At 41.0% G+C, this 19,778-nt stretch overlaps 1 protein-coding gene across 5 annotated transcripts in view; it reads left to right on the top strand.

Moving 5' to 3' along the window:
• GLCCI1 (glucocorticoid induced 1) overlaps positions 1 to 19,778 on the top strand; it is a 103,036-nt gene that overhangs the window by 65,063 nt on the left and 18,195 nt on the right. For 2 of the 5 annotated variants that reach the window (XM_073333856.2, XM_073333859.2), the window contains exons 4-6: positions 4,044 to 4,157; positions 8,391 to 8,543; positions 16,800 to 17,010. In XM_073333856.2, coding sequence (XP_073189957.1) covers positions 4,044 to 4,157; positions 8,391 to 8,543; positions 16,800 to 17,010 — 478 coding nt within the window. Of the gene's footprint in view, positions 1 to 4,040; positions 4,158 to 8,390; positions 8,544 to 16,799; positions 17,011 to 19,778 lie in introns of all 5 variants that reach the window. The other 3 variants (XM_073333855.2, XM_073333858.2, XM_073333857.2) reach the window with 2 other exon arrangements.

The following is a 19,778-nucleotide window of genomic DNA, read 5'->3' as shown; positions in this document are numbered from 1 at the left end:
GGGAGATGGATCCCAGAATTCTCAAAGCCGTATTCAAACTATGGGGGTTCCCCACCATAGATCTCTTTTGCAACAGGTCAGAACTCCCAGGTGTCCACAATATTGCTCCCAGGCCAGATTGGGAAATCACTCCCTAGGCGACGCTCTCCTCATAAAATGGGAGGCGCCACTGATGTATGCATTTCCTCTGATGCCATTCCTGAGCCGAGACATTCACAAGATCAGGCAGGACAAATCCAGGGTCATTCTCATTGCACCCACATGGCCCAGACAAAATGTTGTTCCCATACCTGTGACAGATGGCAGTGAAACCACCTCAAACCCTTTCCTTAGTGCCTCACCTTCTGTCACAGAATGCGAGTCCATCACCCCAACCTCACAGAACTCCACCTCAAGGCCTGGTTACCCCATGACTGATGGGGATCAAGAAGGACTGTTCTGAGGAAGTGAAAGACATATGGATAAGGATCTGGTTAAAGGGAGACTACAGTGGGTCATACTGAAAGGTGAACTGTCAGGCTGGAGGGAGATTACTAGAGGAGTTTCTCAGGGATTGATCTTGGGACCAATCTTATTTATTTAACATTTTTATTACTAACCGTGGCACAAAGCATGTGTTAATAAAGTCACGGATGACACAAAGTTGGAAGGTATTGACAGTACAGAGGAGGACTGGAATATTCTACAAGATCTGGATGATCTTGTAAACTGGAGTCATAGAAATGGGACAAAATTTAGCAGTGCGAAGTTCAAGGTCATGCATTTTGGGGACTAACAACAATAATTTTTGCTATAAGATGGGGATTTAACAGTTGGAAGTAACAGAGGAGGAGAAAGACCTGGGTGTAATAGTGTATTACAGGATGACTCTGAGCGATCAATGTGATGTGGCTGTGAAAAAGACTAATGTAGTCCTAGGCTGCATCATGTGAGGTATTTCCAGTAGAGACAGGGAAGTGTTAGAACCATTATACAAGGCACTGATGAGACCTCATCTGAAATGCTGTGTGAAGTTCTGGTGTCTTGTTTAAGAAAGATGAATTCAAACTGGAACAGGTGCAGAGAAGGGCTATTAGGGTGATCTGAGGAATGGAAAACCTACCTTATGAGAGGAGACTCAAAGAGCTTGGCTTGTTTAGCCTAACCAAAAGTAGGCTGAGGAGAGATACAGTTGCTCTCTATAAATATATCAGAGGGATAAATACCAGGGAGGGAGAGGAGTTATTTAAATTAAGCGCCAGTGTGTACATAAGAACAAATGGCTATAAACTGGCCATCAACAAGCTTAGGTTTAAAAATAGGCAAAGGTTTCTAACCATCAGAGGAGTGAAGTTCTGGAACAGCCTTTCTAAGGGAGCAGTGGGGGCAAAAAACCTAACTGGCTTTAAGACTGAGCTTGATAAGTTTATGGAAGAGATGGTATGATGGGGCTGCCTACAATGCATGTGGCCCATTGGCAACTACCAGTAGCAAAAATCCCCAACGACTGGAGAAGGCACACTGGATGGGGAGGGCTCTGAGTTACTACAAAGAATTCTTTCCCAGGTATCTGCCTGTTGGGTCATGCTCATGGCCTAACTGATCAGCATGTTTGGGGATGGGAAGGAATTTTCCCCAGAGTCAGATTGACAGAGACCCCAGGAGGTATTTTTTCTTCCTCTGCAGCATGGGTCACTTACAAGTTTAAACTAGTGTAAATGGTGAATCCTCTAACTTAAATTCTTTAAACCATGATTTGAAGACTTCAGTAATTCAGCCAGAGGTTAGGGTTCTATTACACAAGTGGGTAGGTATCAGAGGGGTAGCCATGTTAGTCTGTATCCACAAAAACAATGAGGTGTCCGGTGGCATCTTGAAGACTAACAGATTTATTGGGCTAAGTGTTTGTTTGTGGGTAAAAAACCCACTTCTTCAGATGCATGGAGTGAAAATTACAAATGCAGGCATAAATATACTGACACTTGAAAAGAAGAGAATTACCTTACAAGTGGAGAACCGGTGTTGTCAGGGCCAATTCAATCAGGGTAGATGTGGTCCACCCCCAATAACTGAGGAGGAGGTGTCAATACCAAGAGAGGGAAACTTGCTTTTGTGTGAGCCAGCCACTCCCAGCCCCTATTCAAGCCCAAATTAACGGAGTTAAATTTGCAAATGAATTGTAGCTCTGCAGTTTCTCTTTGAAGTCTGTTTTTGAAGATTTTCTTGTTGAAGTGTGGCTACTTTTAAATCTGTTATAGAATGTCCAGGGCAATTGAAGTGTTCTCCTACTGGCTTTTGTATGTTACCATTCCTGTTGTCTGATTTGTGTCATTTATTCTTTTATGTAGAGACTGTCCGGTTTGGCCAATGTACATGGTAGAGGGGCATTGCTGGCACATGATGGCATGTATCACTTTAGTAGATGTGCAAGTGAATGAGCCACTGATGGTGTGGCTGATGTGGTTGGGTGTTCTGATGGTGTCGCTAGAGTAGATATGGGGACAGAGTAGGCAACGGGGTTTGTTACAGGGATTGGTTCCTGGGTTAGTGTTTCTGCGGTGTGGTGTGTAGTTGCTGGTGAGTATTTGCTTCAGGTTGGGGGACTGTCTGTAAGCGAAGACTGGCCTGTCTCCCAGTGAGGGTGAGGGATCGTTTTCCAGGATAGGTTATAGATTGTTGATGATGTGCTGGAGAGGTTTTAGCTGGGGGCTGTATATGATGGCCAGTGTGTTCCGTTGTTTTCCTTGTTGGGCCAGTCCTATAGTAGGAGACTTCTGGGTACCCATCTTGCTCTGTCAGTCTGTTTCCTCACTTTCCCAGGTGGGTATTGTAGTTTTAAGTGGGTAAGTGAGGTTCTGTGGCCTACAATGTGCAGGAGGTCAGACTAGATGATCATGATGGTCCTTTCTGACCTTAAAGTCTTAATGTAGTCTCTGTATGCTCCCTTTTTCCTGTGATTTGTGCAGTAATCTCTCCGTTTTGTATAGCGTTAGTAAATGCTATAAATAGAATTTTCTTCAAAAAGTCATATTTAAGGGAATATCCCCCAAAACACCACCTTGTGGGATGTTACCCAAGAAGGAATCTGTATAGCGCAATAGGAACTGCTCTGCCTTACTTCAGCTATGCAGACAAGAGAGTGTGTGAATTTAGCATATTGAAACCATTTTCTCATCTCATGGACCCAGGGAGATTGAAAACCAAGAATGCAAAATGATATTTCCCTTACAATGGAAAATAAGTCTTACCACACAAACATGAAGTCTTTAAAGATTAGATGTATTTGAAAGATCTGCTGTATTCAGTCAGAAGTTATTGGGCTGGATGTAGGGATCCTTGGGTAAAATTCTGTAACGTGTGTTAGGCACCAGGTCAGAGTAAATGACCAATAATGGTCATGGTCCCTTTTCACCTTAAAATGTGTGAATCTTTGAATAGGCATCACTGTGTAGGTTTTTTTGTTTGGCAAAGTGCTGATGACTTAAAAAAAACAAAGAGAATTAGTCTCCCTGGGGCAGTCTTAAAACAACAGTTATATCTGTAGGCTAAAGGTGTGTTAGATAGCTTTTCTGAAGTGAAGCTATGCATGTTAGTTGTCAGATTTTGAAGACTTTTTGTCAGTAATGATGGGAAATATCAATGATAAATATGGTTCTGTTTAGGACTAAGGAAATATATAAAGTCTGTAAATTATTTTCTCTGATGCCAAACCAGTTGAGAAGCAACAAAATCTGACAAGAGGCTAGAGTCCGGAGGAATGATTGTTGTTTGCATCTATTATTAGAGAGGGCTTATTTTGCACCTGAGAAAATTCAGCATTTAAATTGAGTTTGCCTTCATATTCAGATTGTTGGTTAGGCGAGTATTTTTGGAAAAGAATGTAATGAATAGGCCAGATTAACGCCTGTGCTGCAAGAAGCCACAGACATGTTCCTTTATAAAATGCTCTAGAAAATATTTGATTCTTTCTTTTGTCCACGATACTGCTTGATACAAGTAAAGGTATAAACAGTTACCTGGGTCACATCTCCTCATCTTACCTTGATTTTATGTCTTTCCAGCAGATTGCCAAATTGAGGCAGCAACTCCAACGCAGCAAACAGAGTAGTCGTCACAGTAAAGAAAAAGAACGTCAGTCACCGCTCCATGGCAACCACATAGCAATCAGTCAGACTCAGGTAAGCAGTTCACTGCTAGTATCAGCAACCTTTTTGTTTTTTTAATTAACAGAATTAAGTGAATAGCCTTCTGTTTCTTTCCACTTCTCCTTTGATTCCCTTCCTGTGTTTAAAGTCATGTTGAAATGCTTAACACAAATTGATGTCATGGGCGCTACTTGGGATTTTATCCTAAAGTCACAATCAGATAATACAAAAGAGAACTGTGCCAAGAAAGCAACTTATGCCTCCTGTAAATGTTGAAGGATACCCTTTAAAAACTCTTCTCAAAAATACCCGTGCAGTCAGACATAGCATCAGCAAAAGGCTTCAGTGGTTGAGCTGGGACTACTTGTTATCTCCTTATGTCTATGTCTACCACTGCCAGTTGACATCCTGGGAACACTGGCTGTCTCTCACCTTCAAGGAATGCCACTGCCACCAGTGCAGCAGGTGGATTCTGGGAGGGCAAGCTGGTCTTACCTACCTTTGTCTTTCGCTTCATTGGATCATTGTCACAGAGATGTTCGGGATCTCTGGGTCCAGTGGCAGGCTACTTCCACATACCTCCATAATTTGAGGATATTAAAAGATCCCCAGAAACTTACTCATCACCATGGCCAGCTGCAACATTAGCAAGGACATATCTTCACAGAAACAGAGAAGGTTAAAGGGTGACTTGATCACAGTTTGTAAATAGCTTTATGTGGAACAAAATTTTGATAATAGAGTTTTCATTCTAGCAGATGAAGGTGTAACAAGATTCAGAGACTGGAAGGTGAAGCTACACAAATTCAGACTAGGAAATAAGGCAGAGGGTTTTTTTAACAGTATGGATAGTTAACCATTGGAACAGCTTACCAAGGGTTGTGGTGGATTCTCCATCACTGGCAATTTTTAAATTTAGATTGGATGTTTTTCTACAAGTTGCACTCTAGTGAAAACAAGAATTAATTCAGGGACATTCTATAGCCTGTGTTATGCAGGTGGTCAGATTAGATGATCACAGTAGTTCTTCTGGCTTTATAGTTAGAGCCCTGTGCAAATCACAATTTTTATTTTTAGAAAATTCACTACAGTGTAAATGATAAAGTATTTGATTTCACGGAGATTGTAGGAAATGAATTTTACAACTAAATTTAGTCAATTTGAAGGATGGAATGACCTTTAGAAGTAATATTAGTGAGTTTAAAAGATGGAATGAAACTGACTAACATTACTTATAAAGTAACACTACTATCTGCATTTGTTCTCACCACTACTAAGTGCCCCTTTCCAATCCTCCTATCCTCTTGACCATTGCTCCATCTCTTCCTCCCTTTGCACTTCTATATTCCTTAGACAAGCATCTAAATTCCGCTCACCCCATAAAAAATAAGCACAGGCAGCTTCAGTTTTTCAGTGTAAAAATTCTTTTTTCTTTGTGTTAATCCCATCAAATGGGGTCTGCTATACAAGTTGTCTCCCTCCCAAGTGCTGTGCTCAGTGCCATATTCTCTATCACACCACATACTAACATGTCTTCCTTTCTAACATCTCACCACTTCTTGGGCAACCTCTCTTTTTCCTTCTGTCTTGATCTTACCACATAGTAGTTAGGACAGCGCTTTACATAACCAAATCATCTGAGCCTGTACTCCCTCATTTTATTTTCATTCATAAATGTTACATTGAGCATGTACCAGTTGGTTATATTATTTGTTGAATAGTATGAATGTCACATTGCTCTAAAGTATCGGGGTAGTCGTGTGAGTCTGTATCCACAAAAACAACAAGACATGCATCTGAAGAAGTGGGTTTTTTACCCACTAAAGCTTATGCCCAAATAAATCTGTTAGTCTTTAAGGTGCCACATTGCTCTAATGTACTCATTCTTTACATGGTCTTTCTTGCTTACAGCAGTCATCCATCTCAACATTTGCATTTTTGGGTAACAAATCATTTGTTCATGTTTCTTCTTTGTTGTCCAATACTCATCATTATACATTATAAAACAGCAGTTTGTCCAGTTTTAGACTTTCCCTTTTAATCTTATTGGTATCTTCCTATCACATACTAAACCACTTCTCTCTCTCTCCATTTGAGGTAGGTATTTATTAATCCAGCTCTAATTTTGTCCTTCATTTCCCCAGATTCTGGAACCCACATACTTGAAACTGTGTTATGCTCAAATAAATTTGTTAGTCTCTAAAGTGCCACAAGTCCTCCTTTTCTTTTTGCGAATACAGACTGACACGGCTGCTACTCTGAAAACTATATACTCTGTTTTTCCTCTCCTTATTTTGAGCACGTCTCTCCAACCCATCTCTCTATTTATCAGGTTTTATCAGTGTACAAAATAACAATTTAAAAAAGTCAATTGATAGTCAAGTTCTTGCTTGGACTAGAAATATATGTATTTTTTGTCGTCCCCTTCCTCCTTCCCACTGTTTGTGTTCTCACTTGTTATGGTATGTCCAGATTTCAATTGACAAGGTGGATGAGCTAACATCTTTTATTGGACCAACTGCTGTTGATGAATGAGACAAGCTTTTGAGCTTACACAACTTTTCTTCAGGTCTGGGTTCGGTGTAAACTCGAAAACGTGTCTCTTTCACAACAGAAATTGGTCCAATAAAAGATATTACTTCACCCTCCTTGTCTCGAATATCCTTGAACCAACATGGCTTCAATGTCGCTGCAAACAAATTTAGGCTGGAAGCTTTTTGGGAATAGGGACTATTTCTTTCTTGTCTGTAAAATGCCGTACACAATTATGGCGTTGTATAAATAAAAGTTTCTCTTTCCTTGTTCCTTAATACTTGTGAAATGTACATGGAAACAAGAACTTGGTTCTTTAGTATATCTGTTCTTTAGGGTGTCTCAAGAAATCATAAGTGTAAGTTTAATATGTCATTTTCAAAGCAATCAATAGTGATGGCACAAACAGTCATTAATGTGAAGAACATAAAGCAAAAACAAATGAACTTCTAAACAGCATTTTCAATGCTCACGTTCTTAGTGTTGCCAAAATAAACTGGAGATTGGTGGGAAAACAAACTAAAGAAATACAGAAATACAAGCGTAATTCTGAATTATTTAAAAAAAGAACCCCAAACAAAATCTCAAATGCAACTTTAATCTTACAATTATAAATTAATGTTTCCATAGCCAAACTAAGTCTGCTGTCTTGTCTGCCCGAATTGCAAGTCGTCTTTGAGATATGTAGTAATAAAGAGCTACATGCTGAGAGCATAGAAAAGGATGCAGTAAAAGCATAAAACAGTACATGGTGCAATTTAGTCTTACTGTAGAAGACTAAGTTTGTTCCTGTTTATTATATTATTTGCTGGATACTGTGAATGTCACGTTGCTCAGTATTCACTGATCATGTAATGAAAGACCCTAATGTTATGGTAACATTAATTTCCAGCCTTTAAATCAAGAAGTTAGTATGCCTTTCCTCAAAACCATACCTGTGTTTATTTGAATGCCTGATCTTGAAATGACTACGCAGATTCTCTTCTGATTTTGAGGCAAAAGCAATATCTGGAACAAACATGGAAAAGGATGTAGTTCTGAAAATAAAAGTTTAGAATGAAAGTTTCATTTTACCTTTGCTATAAACCAGTCAAAAAAGAAAAAAAAACTGCATAAAGAGAATGGTAACGTTGCACGGCTAGACACTCAAATGTCAGGAAATGCCAGAGTTAAACATGAACATGCATTTGTGCCAGTATGCAAAATATACCAGCAGTGTCTATAGAGTAAGCATGTACAAAATATGGGGAAATTACAAAGAAGTGGTCTGACTGGATTTGTTGTTTTTCTTTACATTTTTCTTTTTACTTTTATCTATCTGAAGGCTTTGTTTGTGAGAGGTTTTTCTCCCTTTGCATTCTGCATGCCACACCTTTGCATTCCCTAGAAATTACACAGGCCAAATATTGAAAAGCACTGCAGTAAAATATTTCATATAAAATTCTGTTGTTCACTTTACAAGAAAAAGTAGTGTGAGTAGCATTACATTTATGTAATCTTTTTAATTTCTGTCTTCCTAGTTTCTTAGTGGTAAGTATGTTTTTTAATATTAAATTCACAAACTAAAGATGAAAATGAGCTCCTCTAGATTTTAAAATTAGTATATGATTTTTTAATTCGCTGTTTATAGATTTTTAAAATATAATGGCCTCACTAATACTGAGCTAATGTTTCATCTTATGAAACTCTCCAATTTTAAAGCCTACATAATATTTTATCTGATTGACCTTGTAGGCGTCTATCTCAAGATCAGTCCCTATGCCACTGTCAAATATTTCAGTGCCAAAATCAACTGTTTCACGTGTGCCGTGCAATGTAGAAGGAATAAGCCCTGAATTAGAAAAAGTATTCATTAAAGAAACCAGTGGAAAAGAAGAAGTATCCAAGGTAAGGTTTAAGTTTTGGGGGTAATTTTACATTTTTAATGGTCAGAATTTAGTAACATGTTGTGAGAACCTCCTAAATGACTAATAAAGGGAATAAGGGAAGAAAGAGGGAATAATAAAGGGAAGGAGGAGGATCCTGGGAACTACAGGCCAGTCAGCCTCACCTCAGTCCCCGGAAAAATCATGGAGCAGGTCCTCAAAGAATCAATCCTGAAGCACTTACATGAGAGGAAAGTGATCAGGAACAGTCAGCATGGATTCACCAAGGGAAGGTCATGCCTGACTAATCTAATCGCCTTCTATGATGAGATTACTGGTTCTGTGGATGAAGGGAAAGCAGTGGATGTATTGTTTCTTGACTTTAGCAAAGCTTTTGACACTGTCTCCCACAGTATTCTTGTCAGCAAGGTAAAGACACTGTCCCCCCTCCCCGGTCTATGGAAATGGGGTAAGCGAGGGGCAGGAGCAGGGGGGGAATGGGACACCCTGACATTAGCCCTCCTCTCTCCTCCCCCTCCCCCACACACCAAGCAGGAGGCTCCCGGGAGCAGCTCCAAGGCAGAGGGCAGGAGCAGCACATGGCAGTGAGGGGAAGGACAGCTGAACTGCCAGTTGATAACCTGCTGGGCAGCTGCCGCACAAGGAACTTAGGATCCATCCTGATTCCAAGCCCTCACTAGCTAGCTCCAATGGGCTGCTCTTTTTGCAAACAGTGGACAAAGCAGGAGGCTGCCAAACAACATTATAAGGGAGCATTGCGCAACTTTAAACAAGCATGTTCCCTAATTGATCAGCAGCGTAACAACGTTAACCGGGATGACTTTAAGTGAGGAGTTACTGTCAAGCAATCCTGCCTTCTCCAGAGGGTTATTCAAGGCTGTGCATATATTTTGCATTAAATCTGGTCTTCCAAGGCTCACGTTTTCTATTTAGAAGTGGTCAATATTTTGACAGCGTTAAAAAAATAGCAAAAATAATACACATATTGTCTTAGTGTTATCTCCTAGAGTGTATATTACTGTGCCACTGCTGATGTAACTCTGGTTAGAGTTATGATCTGTTAAAGTTAGAGGTCATTAATGTATTTACCAGACAAATTGATTTTCTTGGACTCTAACATCTTATTACTGTACATGTTGGGCTCTACACTGTAAGTTGCTTGAATATTCTGCCTCTGATCCAGCAAAGCAGTTAAGCAGATAAATGTTTGCTCAGTTGGGGACAGAGAACTCAGCAGTGACCCTCTCTTCCAAAGGCCTTGCCAGATCTAGGGTTTCTTTTTGTGTCCCAAGAATCATAAGTTAGAAATATGACCTATTAGGTCTAGTACAGCCTTTTGCCAGTGGAGATTTGATTAGTATTGCACAAGACACTTTCTTCTGTTTTGTAAAGTCTAATTTAAAATGTCCCACGAGACAGAACCTCCATCACTTTCATGCAGATATTACTCCACAGCTTAATAGGTCTCTCTGTTGGGAAGTTTTTACTAATATAAATACGTAGTGTATATTTTCCTCTTCATTTTATCCCATTTCTTCTAGTTTTACCCTTTTATATAATCTTAACTCTTCTTCCTCTTCATTTATGGACTTCAAAGTAATCATTTAAAATAATAGCCTTGACTGCCTTTGGGAGAAGTTGGTCTACTGGCTGCTTATGCTATTTTAAGAACGTAGGTGGATAAATACTTCTACAATATTATCTTCACTCCACTGTCCAGTATAGTTATCTAGTCAAGTAATGCATATTTAACTCTTAATATTTGCTTGTATGTCAATCCCTCCAGCTCCTAATACATTTTGTTGCTGTACTGTGAACCTCTTCCAATTTGTCAATATCTTTCTTGTAATGAAGGTACTAAAACCAAACAAAATATTGTAAGTGCAGTTGCACCAGAGCCATATTTAGGGTGATTATTATTTTCTTGCTCCACAGCATCTGTATTTGCTGCTCAGAATTGCATTGTTCCTTTTGTCTGCAATAATGCATTGCAAATTCATGTCCACGTGGTTGTCCGTTATCATTCCTAAGTTTATATGAGCATTACTGCCTTCAAGAATTCTCTCTTCTGTTGAATAACTGTATTTTGGATTCTTTTCCCTTAAATGTTATAAAATGCATTTTATTTTTGGCAGTTGCAGATTTTTTGAGTCCCCTTGTATTATTTTTATCATTTTTCCCCATCTGCTCCCAATTTATCTGTGAATTTTGTCAACAAGCTCTTTATTCTGTTTTTTTAGATCATTAATGAACTTTAAATAAGACTGGGTACAGTGTAGGACCAAATTAAGCCCTGGGGTACATGAATGCAGCTGCATTGACTTCAGCTGAATTACCCTTACATCAGAGCTGAAATTTAATCCACAGATTCAGCTGGTAATCTATTAAACTTCTTCCCAAATTTTATACTTTAACATTTATCATAATATTCTATTTACAGTCTTGCAGAAAGCTTTTTCAATCCACATAAATCTTCACATGAATCAGTCTGAATTAATTAAAACTTGTGTTTGCAGGACATGCTTTACTATTTACTTTGCTTTACTATATTTAACAAATATAGTGTTTCCTGCTTTCCTTTTGCTAACTTAATTTTGTAAGCATATTTTTTAAAAATCAACAGTTATGTTAGTTTGCAAGATATATTCTGCTTCACCACATGCTGCTTATTGCTCTTGAGTCTCTAAAAGCTAGAAATATTTTTCTCTTATTTATTCCACTTTTTTTTGCTAGGCATAGAAGTTAGACGTAAAGGATAGTAATTGCTAGAATATTCTCACTATGTATTTATACTTCTCAAAAATAATTGTTAAAGGCACAGTAACTTTATTAGCTAATTCCCTTACTGTTCTAGTTGAATATAGTTTGGATGGCTAACTTGTATATTTTCAGATATTCTCTTTCCTTCTATTTAGTAATGTGTATATTTTAAAAATCTTCCTCTTTGCTTAAATATCCTTACTCTTCCTTTTTTCTTGTTAAAAACAGTTAAATATTAGCCATTTCTGAGTCCTTGTTAATATTATCCCATCCTTATTTATTAATGGACTTAATTTCTTTCTACCACTGCTTCCTTTCTGAATGCACATATGTAAGCCCTCTATATTCCTCTTAGCTGCTGTTGGTTCTCTTCCCCCGCCCCCTTTTGGCTAACACTAACCCATTCTCCTTTTTGCTGTCTATTTTGCCAGCAAGCTTTAGTTGTTTTCTTCTTTGGTTGCTCTCCCTTTCCATTTATAGTATGAACTATGATCAATTTCCTCCTGCAGCCATGTGTATGGATTTGGAGTCTGGATTTTGTCCTCTTAGTCTGCAGTAGATCTACAATACAGTGTGTTTGTGGTGGCCGGAGTGGAGTACTGAATTTTATTTAGATGGAAAGCATGATCAACCTCTCATGTTTCATGTATGGAAAATCAGAGGTGTCCAGTTACAGGGCATTTTTCTACTTGTTCAACCAATAGACAAATGCCAGTAGCTGGACATTGTTTTTCTGTACATTAAGTATAAATGAACATACCTGATCCAAAACCTTTATATAAAGTTTTTTAAATTAGAACATTTTAGCTGTGTAAAGATGTGACACTATATTTAAAAAAAAAAAAAAAAAAAGCCATCCTAGAAAAGATTAGCCTTTTTAAATGTTCACTTTAACCATGTATTTTGTTTAATTTCTAATACTTGTGGAACAAGAGAGTAAACTAGTTTATGTGTGTCCCTCTGTCCAAAGATTCAATCCTGTATCAAGATATGACTGTTTTCTAATCTCCATAAGTGTGAAAGATCCTTGCAGTATCCCTTCAGCTCCTGTTTGAATATCCACTGGTTTCATTTATTCTTATTCCAAGGCATTCTTGGAATGCACTGTAGAGTTTTGCTTTCACTGGTCTTGACTATGTCTGCTTCTACTACAATGTTGGTCCGCTTCACTGCTATTATAAAGGGCAAAGACAATTTGTATCTTATCTCTGTCTTTATGATGTTCCAGCTTGGATGGTGGTTTTAAATAGAAAAAGTTCTAACTTTGAGACTGAAATATTTATTTCCTAAACAGCTGTAAGTTATGTGGAAACTAGATCTCTTGTGCCTATTATAGGTACACTGTATCTCAGTAACATTACTAATGCTCAGAATGTAGGTGGTTTCCGTCTACCATTGAGGCCTGGTATGCACTGCGCCTCTTGTTCCGGTGGAGTACAGGAGTTGACGGGAGAGCGCTCGGCGGTCAATTTATCACATCTAGACTAGATGCGATAAATCGACCCCCGCTGGATCCATCGCTACCCGTCAATCCTGCGGGTAATGTAGACAAGCCCTGAGTGTAGTTTATTGGTGAATTTTAATGGAGTACCTTGAGAAGGATATGCTGCTGTCAGATTGGCCATGTCTTTATCTCTGCTTAAGGGACTTTTTGCAAGAGAGAGAGGGAGACAAATAGCTGTCAATGTCATGCCATTTTCTGGGCTCAGTTAGCATTCTGTCAATATACAAAAGACTAACACACGTGACTTGATTCTCTTACCAAAAGCACTCACAATACAGAAAAATTCATTTAATTTTCCATGAACTTATCATTATGAGAAGTTAAAGCAGCTGTTGTGAATTAATTACTTCATTTCTTCAGTTTAAAATTGTGAAGACCTCAATTTTTAACATACTCCATAAACTGTAGATATGGCTCATGGAAAGTAATTTTGAAATATTGATTTAAGTTGTTAAAAGCCATTCAGGGTCTTTAAAATATTTTGATTTTTACTTGCTGGAATTTAAAAACTGCACAAGAAACAACATTAAAGTGAAAGTTCACAGTTAGTATTTTTACAGGTTTTTTTAAATTGCATTCCTCAGTACAGTAAAGAGGCTTGAATTTTATATGAAGGGGAAGTAGAATTCTGCAGAAGAAAAGTAGTCTCTGAAATATCTATGGGAATTTTCTAAGTAGTGAACACCATTACATAAAACTTACATAGAATAGTGTCTGTCTGTCTAGAGAATGAAAACTTCTGTTTTCCATAATCTTAGCTTCATGGCAAGGTGAAATATTTTGTATGTGATACACTTCTTGACTGTACAGTGGCATTTTTGCCCCTCAAAATTTAAATATTTAAAACTACTGACTTGTTAAAGGTTTCAGAGTAGCAGCCATGTTAGTCTGTATTAGCAAAAAGAAAAGGAGTACTTGTGGCACCAAAGAGACTAACAAATTTATTTGATCATAAGCTTTCGTGAGCTACAGCTCACTGAATGCATCCGATGAAGTGAGCTGTAGCTCACGAAAGCTTATGCTCAAATAAATTTGTTAGTCTCTAAGGTACCACAAGTACTCCTTTTCTTTTTGGCTTATTAAAACTGTTCCTGTTTGAGGTCTGATTTTTTTTTCCCTTTTATGTACTTAATCTTCTTTATAGTGAAATCTAATTCCTGATTAGTGATAAATGTTCATCTTTAGAGGAGTAAAATGAAATTATATTTTCTCTATAATTCACAGAACAATTGATTATTGTTGCTAAATGAGCATCTACATTTGGTCTGATAACAATCATTACAAGGAAAATGTGTTCTGATTGGGCCCTGAAGGTGTTCGTTTCTTGTGTTCAGACATCATGCCATGGCATGCTGTGTTGGACGTTTACCAAGCACTTACTGTTGGTGAAAGTTTGACCATTTATGTTTAGAGTTTTCTTTTCTGAGAAGTAGTGTACCATATATATATAACACAGTTTCAGTTAACAGTCTAAATTTCATATGATTTGATGACAGCTTTCTTTTTTCCATTCAAGATGGCATATGAAAAGAAAAGTGAAATTAAAGCTATGTAGTCATAATTTTTACCCATGTTATCAGTAGCTTTAGTAAGTTTTTACTGTGAAATATTTAGTCTATATAGTATTGCATACAAAAAATATGTTGAAAGAACATTATTAAGGTTATGAAGTGAAAGCATTCAGATGTTAGGACATGCTAGAATTAATGCTGTCAGAGCCACAGAGCTCCTATGCGGTGCTAAGCAAGTCACTTGTTCAAAGTAAAAGTCCGCCGAATTTTTTAACAAGGGCAAAACAATGTATTTCCCCTAGCCTCATTCTCAGAAATGGCTGAACCGTTTTGTCTAAAATAAAATTTTAAAAAAATCTTTCCTATTCCTTGCCTAAATGAGACTAAAATTGGTATGTTCATTTATTGCTTTTATTTGTTCTCCCGCTCCTGTTTTTAAGTGCAATGTAATTCAGATTTGTAGAGCCCTGCGCTGATACACAAATGTGTATCTGCATCCAATCCATGGTCCGCAAAAATTATCTGTGGATTTGAAGGGCTCTAAACTGAGGGCCTGCCCGAGGCTCCAAGGCATTTCCCCCCCTCCCCCCCCAGCCAGAGCCTGGTCAGAGAGAGATACATAAGCAGCTGTGGGGAGCCCGTGCGGAGTTGTGGACCCTCCCTGCCCTCGGCTGGGCGGGGAGCGGTGACACGGCCAGGGGCTGCTCTCAGTCCCTCTCCCCACACCGCAGGCAGGTGGAGGGTCCACCACGGCTCCTCGGCTGGGCGCCACACCGCTCTGGGAGCGGGGAGACCTTTGGAGCTGCCTGTGGGCTGCTCAGGTCTGCCTACCCTGGGCAGGGGGCCTGAGCATCCCCCTATCAAATGTCACAGCTTTCCAGCCCCCCCCACCCAGTATCCCTTTCCACCCAGGGCAGGTGGAGAGACCCAGCGTCCCCACAGCTGCCAGCACAGCTCTCCTGGACCCGGCTCTGGCAGAGGGGCGGCTCTGAGCTGCAACCTGGCCATGGTAAGAGCTAGGCAGGCAGCTGTGCGGTGGCAGACCCTCCAACTGCCCTGGGCAGGGAGCCCGAGCAGCCCCCGGCCCATGTCCTGCCCTCCAACCCCTCCACCCACCTAGTATCCCTGCTCCCCAGCCCCTCTGCCCAGGGAAGGTGGAGAGACCCAGACTCTTCACAGCTGCCTCCGCAGCTCTCCCTGACCCAGCTCTGGCTGGGGGCGTGGAGTGTGTGGATCCTCTACCTGCCCTGGGTGTGGGGCCCAAGCAGCCCCCTCCCCCCCCACACAGTGTCCCTGTCCCCTCCAACCCCACCCCCCGCAGATATAAAGTGGATACCCTAGCTTTGCAGGGCTCTACAGATTTGACAGGGGATGTTGCGAGAACACTGTTCTCAAAGACAAAACTATATGCCCAGGCAGGAAAAGAATAGCAAATAGGTGGAGTACACCAACCTGGTTTGTCACTATCACCAAAAGGGGAGTGGGCAGGAGAGGCTTAAACAGTGGACCAGAGAATGGTACGCCATAGTTGAAAAAATCATATATTTTTTTTAAACTAGGCATGTAACATACTATTATATTTTCATCTTTCATTGTACTCTCACCAAAACTAGCTACACCAAAGCATAAAATCCTATCAACTGGAGATCTTTGTTAAGGCGATTTTTTTTTCTTTTTGTAACAATAGAAACTTATTGGAAATTATACTAGTGTAGTTATCTCTGTTAAACAAAACTGAGAAGTTAAGCTAGGGGTGGCCAACCTGTGGCTCCAGAGCCACATGCGGCTCCTTGCATAGGCACCAACTCCGGGACTGGAGCTACAGGCGCCAACTTTCCAAAGTGCTGGGGAAGGGGGTGGGGGGGAAATGTGTGCTCACGGCCCTGCCCCTGCTTCACCCCTTCTCCCAAGGCCCCTACTCCTTCCTGCCCCCTTCTCTGAGCCTGCCACGCCCTCGCTCCTCCCCCTCCCCCAAGAGCCTCCTGCATGCCACAGGAGGCATGGGGAATGAGGGGGGGGCGCTGATCAGCAGGGCTGCTGGCAGGCCCGGGGGGTCGGCGGGGGGGAGCTGATGGGGGGCTGCTGATGTATTACTGTGGCTCTTTGGCAATGTACATGGGTAAATTCTGGCTCCTTCTCAGGCACAGGTTGGCCACCCCTAAGTTAAGCAGTTATTTAACATTTTGTATTGTTACTTTTAAAAATACCTTTGTATTTATTTAAGCAGAATAAATCTTAGCACTCTAGAATAAACTGAAATGCATCCAGTCCTGAAACTTGTATGAGAAATACAGTTGCAGCAGCAGTTGCCCTGCAGCAAAAGGGTTAATGTGTATTTTATGATTCTTTCCTTTTTAAATAACATGCTTGGTTTAGAACAGATCTTTGTAGTCAAGACCTGAGTCTTCAGTGGGAGCTTTGCAGGCTGAAGACTTTTAGAATCAGCCCTTCCTATATAATCTAAGCGTTGTTTCTGTTGCAGCCTTTGGATATTCCTGATGGTCGAAGAGCACCCTTGCCTGCTCATTATCGTAGCAGTAGCACGCGTAGCATTGATACACAGACTCCCTCTGTCCAAGAGCGCAGCAGCAGCTGCAGCAGCCACTCACCATGTGTCTCTCCCTTTTGCCCTCCGGAATCTCAGGATGGGAGTCCTTGCTCAACAGAAGATTTGCTATATGACCGTGATAAAGGTGAGAGTTGAACCATCCATTTGAGCATACTGAGATAGCCTGTGGTGTCCTGCATTTACTACTACCTTCATTTTACTCATTACATCAATTTTTTTTTTTTTTTTTGTTCAGTTGTTGTAGTGGGATTGCGGACGAGGATTCATCTTAAAATTGGTTTTGTTTGTGAACATATGTTTTCCCCTCTTGTTTGTGAAATTTCACAAACATCTTCCATAAATATGTCAGAGGAGCACAGCAGAGTAAGAAGTACGTATGAAGGGTATAGCATGAAGAATGCAGAAAGCAACAAATATATGTTCCAAAAAAGTGTTTTATAAAGGAGTATGTAGAATCTATTCATCATGTGAGTGGGTTACTTGCTGATCAAAATGGTGAATCTGAATGTTTATGAACCTTGTTCAAAATATGATTTTGCATTTTTCTAACTTTATATTTGTAACTATCCAGTGGGATGCAACAGTTAATAGTGGGAACTTGCTGATGAATTTGTATTTGGCTGCATTGCATAACTGAACAGGATTTCTGAATGACTTCTTAGTTAAATTTTACATTCAAACCACTGTCAATATCTTTCACTTTTCTCTGTCAAGGTTTTAAATGGCAATGGAACTTGGTAGGGTTCCAGTATTTGAAAGAGTTAACAGATAAATGATGTAATACACAAAGATGTAAGTAGCAATACTGTACGCTGCAGTATCATTAGCCTTTGTACTAGTAGCAGTACACATGTTGGAGAGAAAATGTCTTGTGTGAATGGGGAATCCCAGCATTCATAAACTTCATTTCCAGTACCTACAGAATGACAGAATAGTTTTTTAGTTTCAGTTAAAAATCTAATTTGTTTTGTGACTGGCCAGATTAATTTTCCTTTTATTATTCTTTTTGGTTTTTTTTGTTTCCAGGGTTATGCTTTTAGTAGTTTGTCTTTTGTTTCCTGATCACCTACTACTTCTAAAGATTGGAATTTTTTCTCAGAGTAGGAGTTGGCTCACTAAACAGGAGATCTGTTGCATATATGGTACCATTGTTTTGTCAATTTTAAAATATTGCTGTAAACCTGAGTAAAAATTGTAAAATGCCCCTATTTTACTGACCAAAGACAGATCATTTGATCGGGAATTTTAATTTTCTTTTTCTTTTTAGAGGTAGCCTGTTCTTGATGCATTATTTCAATAGCTATGAATTGTTTAGGAAAGTTGTCCAAAGTAATGTAATGTTACTCCTTTTCAGTCTGTTCTTGCTATAGGTTTAAAATAAAAAAACCAAAACTTATTTCAGTTAGCTGTAAGTAAGAATTGTTCTTCGAGTGCTTGTTCACGTCCATTCCACATTAGGCGTGCACGTGTCACGTGCATGAGCGTCGGAAATTTTTTCCCTTAGAGGCTCCCAGCGGGGCCCCTGAGTATATATATGCCACTGCACCATGCGTATATACCCCTGCCGCCTGACCCCCTCCAGTTCCTTCTTACCATCCGTGGCAGCGTTGGAACAACCTCTCTCTCTTGGATGAGAGCAGTCCCTTAGCCTTTCTCATAGATAGCTGTTATCAGTTAGTTAGCATAACTTGGTTATGGACACTTAAGTGATTAGGTGCCTGGAGGCTTCCAGCACCCGCTGTGGGGCATGCCGCAGGCCCACGGGTTTAAGACTTGTGCCACGTGCCGCAAGCCTATGCCAATTAGTGACCCCCACGGCTCGTGTCCCCATTGCCTGGGGGAAGAACATCAAACTGAGCGGTGTAGGATTTGCAAGGCGTTCAAGCCAAGAACAAAGAAAGAAAGAGACTTTCGTTTAAAGCAGTTGTTGATGGAAGCCGCATTGCAACCACTGGGCCTGGAGCGCCTGACGCCTACTCCGGCTTCCTCGGTGCATAGTGCCTCAGAGCCGTCGGGAGACCCAGCACTGGCTAAACACCGAAAGCCATTGGCCCCAGAGCACCAGACTAGGCCCGGGCACCGCTCGTCCTCCCTGGTGCAGCCCACAGCGCAGCCAAAAGGAAGGCACAGATGTTCCCCGCGTCGGAGGCCGGCACCTTCCAAGGCCCCGAGCACTGATAAGAGTGGGAAGGTCGCTCTACCGGCGCTGGCACCAGTGGCTTCAGCACCGCAAGTCCCACCGAGCCCAGGCCGAAGTGAGCTCAGTGCGGACAATGGGCTTGAGGACTTAATGGATCAGCCCTCCACGCCTGGCACCTTTGAAGCGGCAAAGGACCTCATTGAACTGTCGGTGACAAGCTGCCTCCCATACAGGGAGAATCCTCTGGCACCCATGTCATGGGTGCCGTCAAGGGGTAAGCCGGCAGTGCTGTGCCATTCGAGGACACCGTCCCGGCATCGCTCCCGGAGTTGGTCCAGATAGAGCTCCGTGTCTGCAGACTCCCAGTTACCCGTGGCTCAGAAGGAAGTCGTGGTACAGGGAGTGGGTCGGCACGAGGAAGTAACAGAAGAGGCACGACGCTCTCTGGCACCAATTAGAGGCCAGCACCAGGAGGAGTCAAGACAGCCCTCTCCAGAGGACTCCCGCAGATGCCAATCCCAGTCCCGAGGGCGCCAGTCCTGGTCCTGGGGATATCAGTACCGGTCTTGCTCCCATTCCATTAGGAGCCGCTTGTTGACCTCCCGCCAGCACAGATCGTTGGCACTGCCGTGGCCTTCGCAGTCAGCATCACTGCAGTCCAGCACCGACTCCAGTCATAACAGTTACTCACACTGTGCTCCGGACAGCAAGGACCCTCAAACAGGGTGGAACCCCCAGTGGGGGCTGCCAGG

This window comes from Lepidochelys kempii, chromosome 2 (assembly GCF_965140285.1).
Source record: "Lepidochelys kempii isolate rLepKem1 chromosome 2, rLepKem1.hap1, whole genome shotgun sequence".
Taxonomy (NCBI): domain Eukaryota; kingdom Metazoa; phylum Chordata; order Testudines; family Cheloniidae; genus Lepidochelys; species Lepidochelys kempii.
The sequence above is the reverse complement of the archived record's forward strand: the minus strand, read 5'-3'. Positions and strand labels throughout refer to the sequence as shown.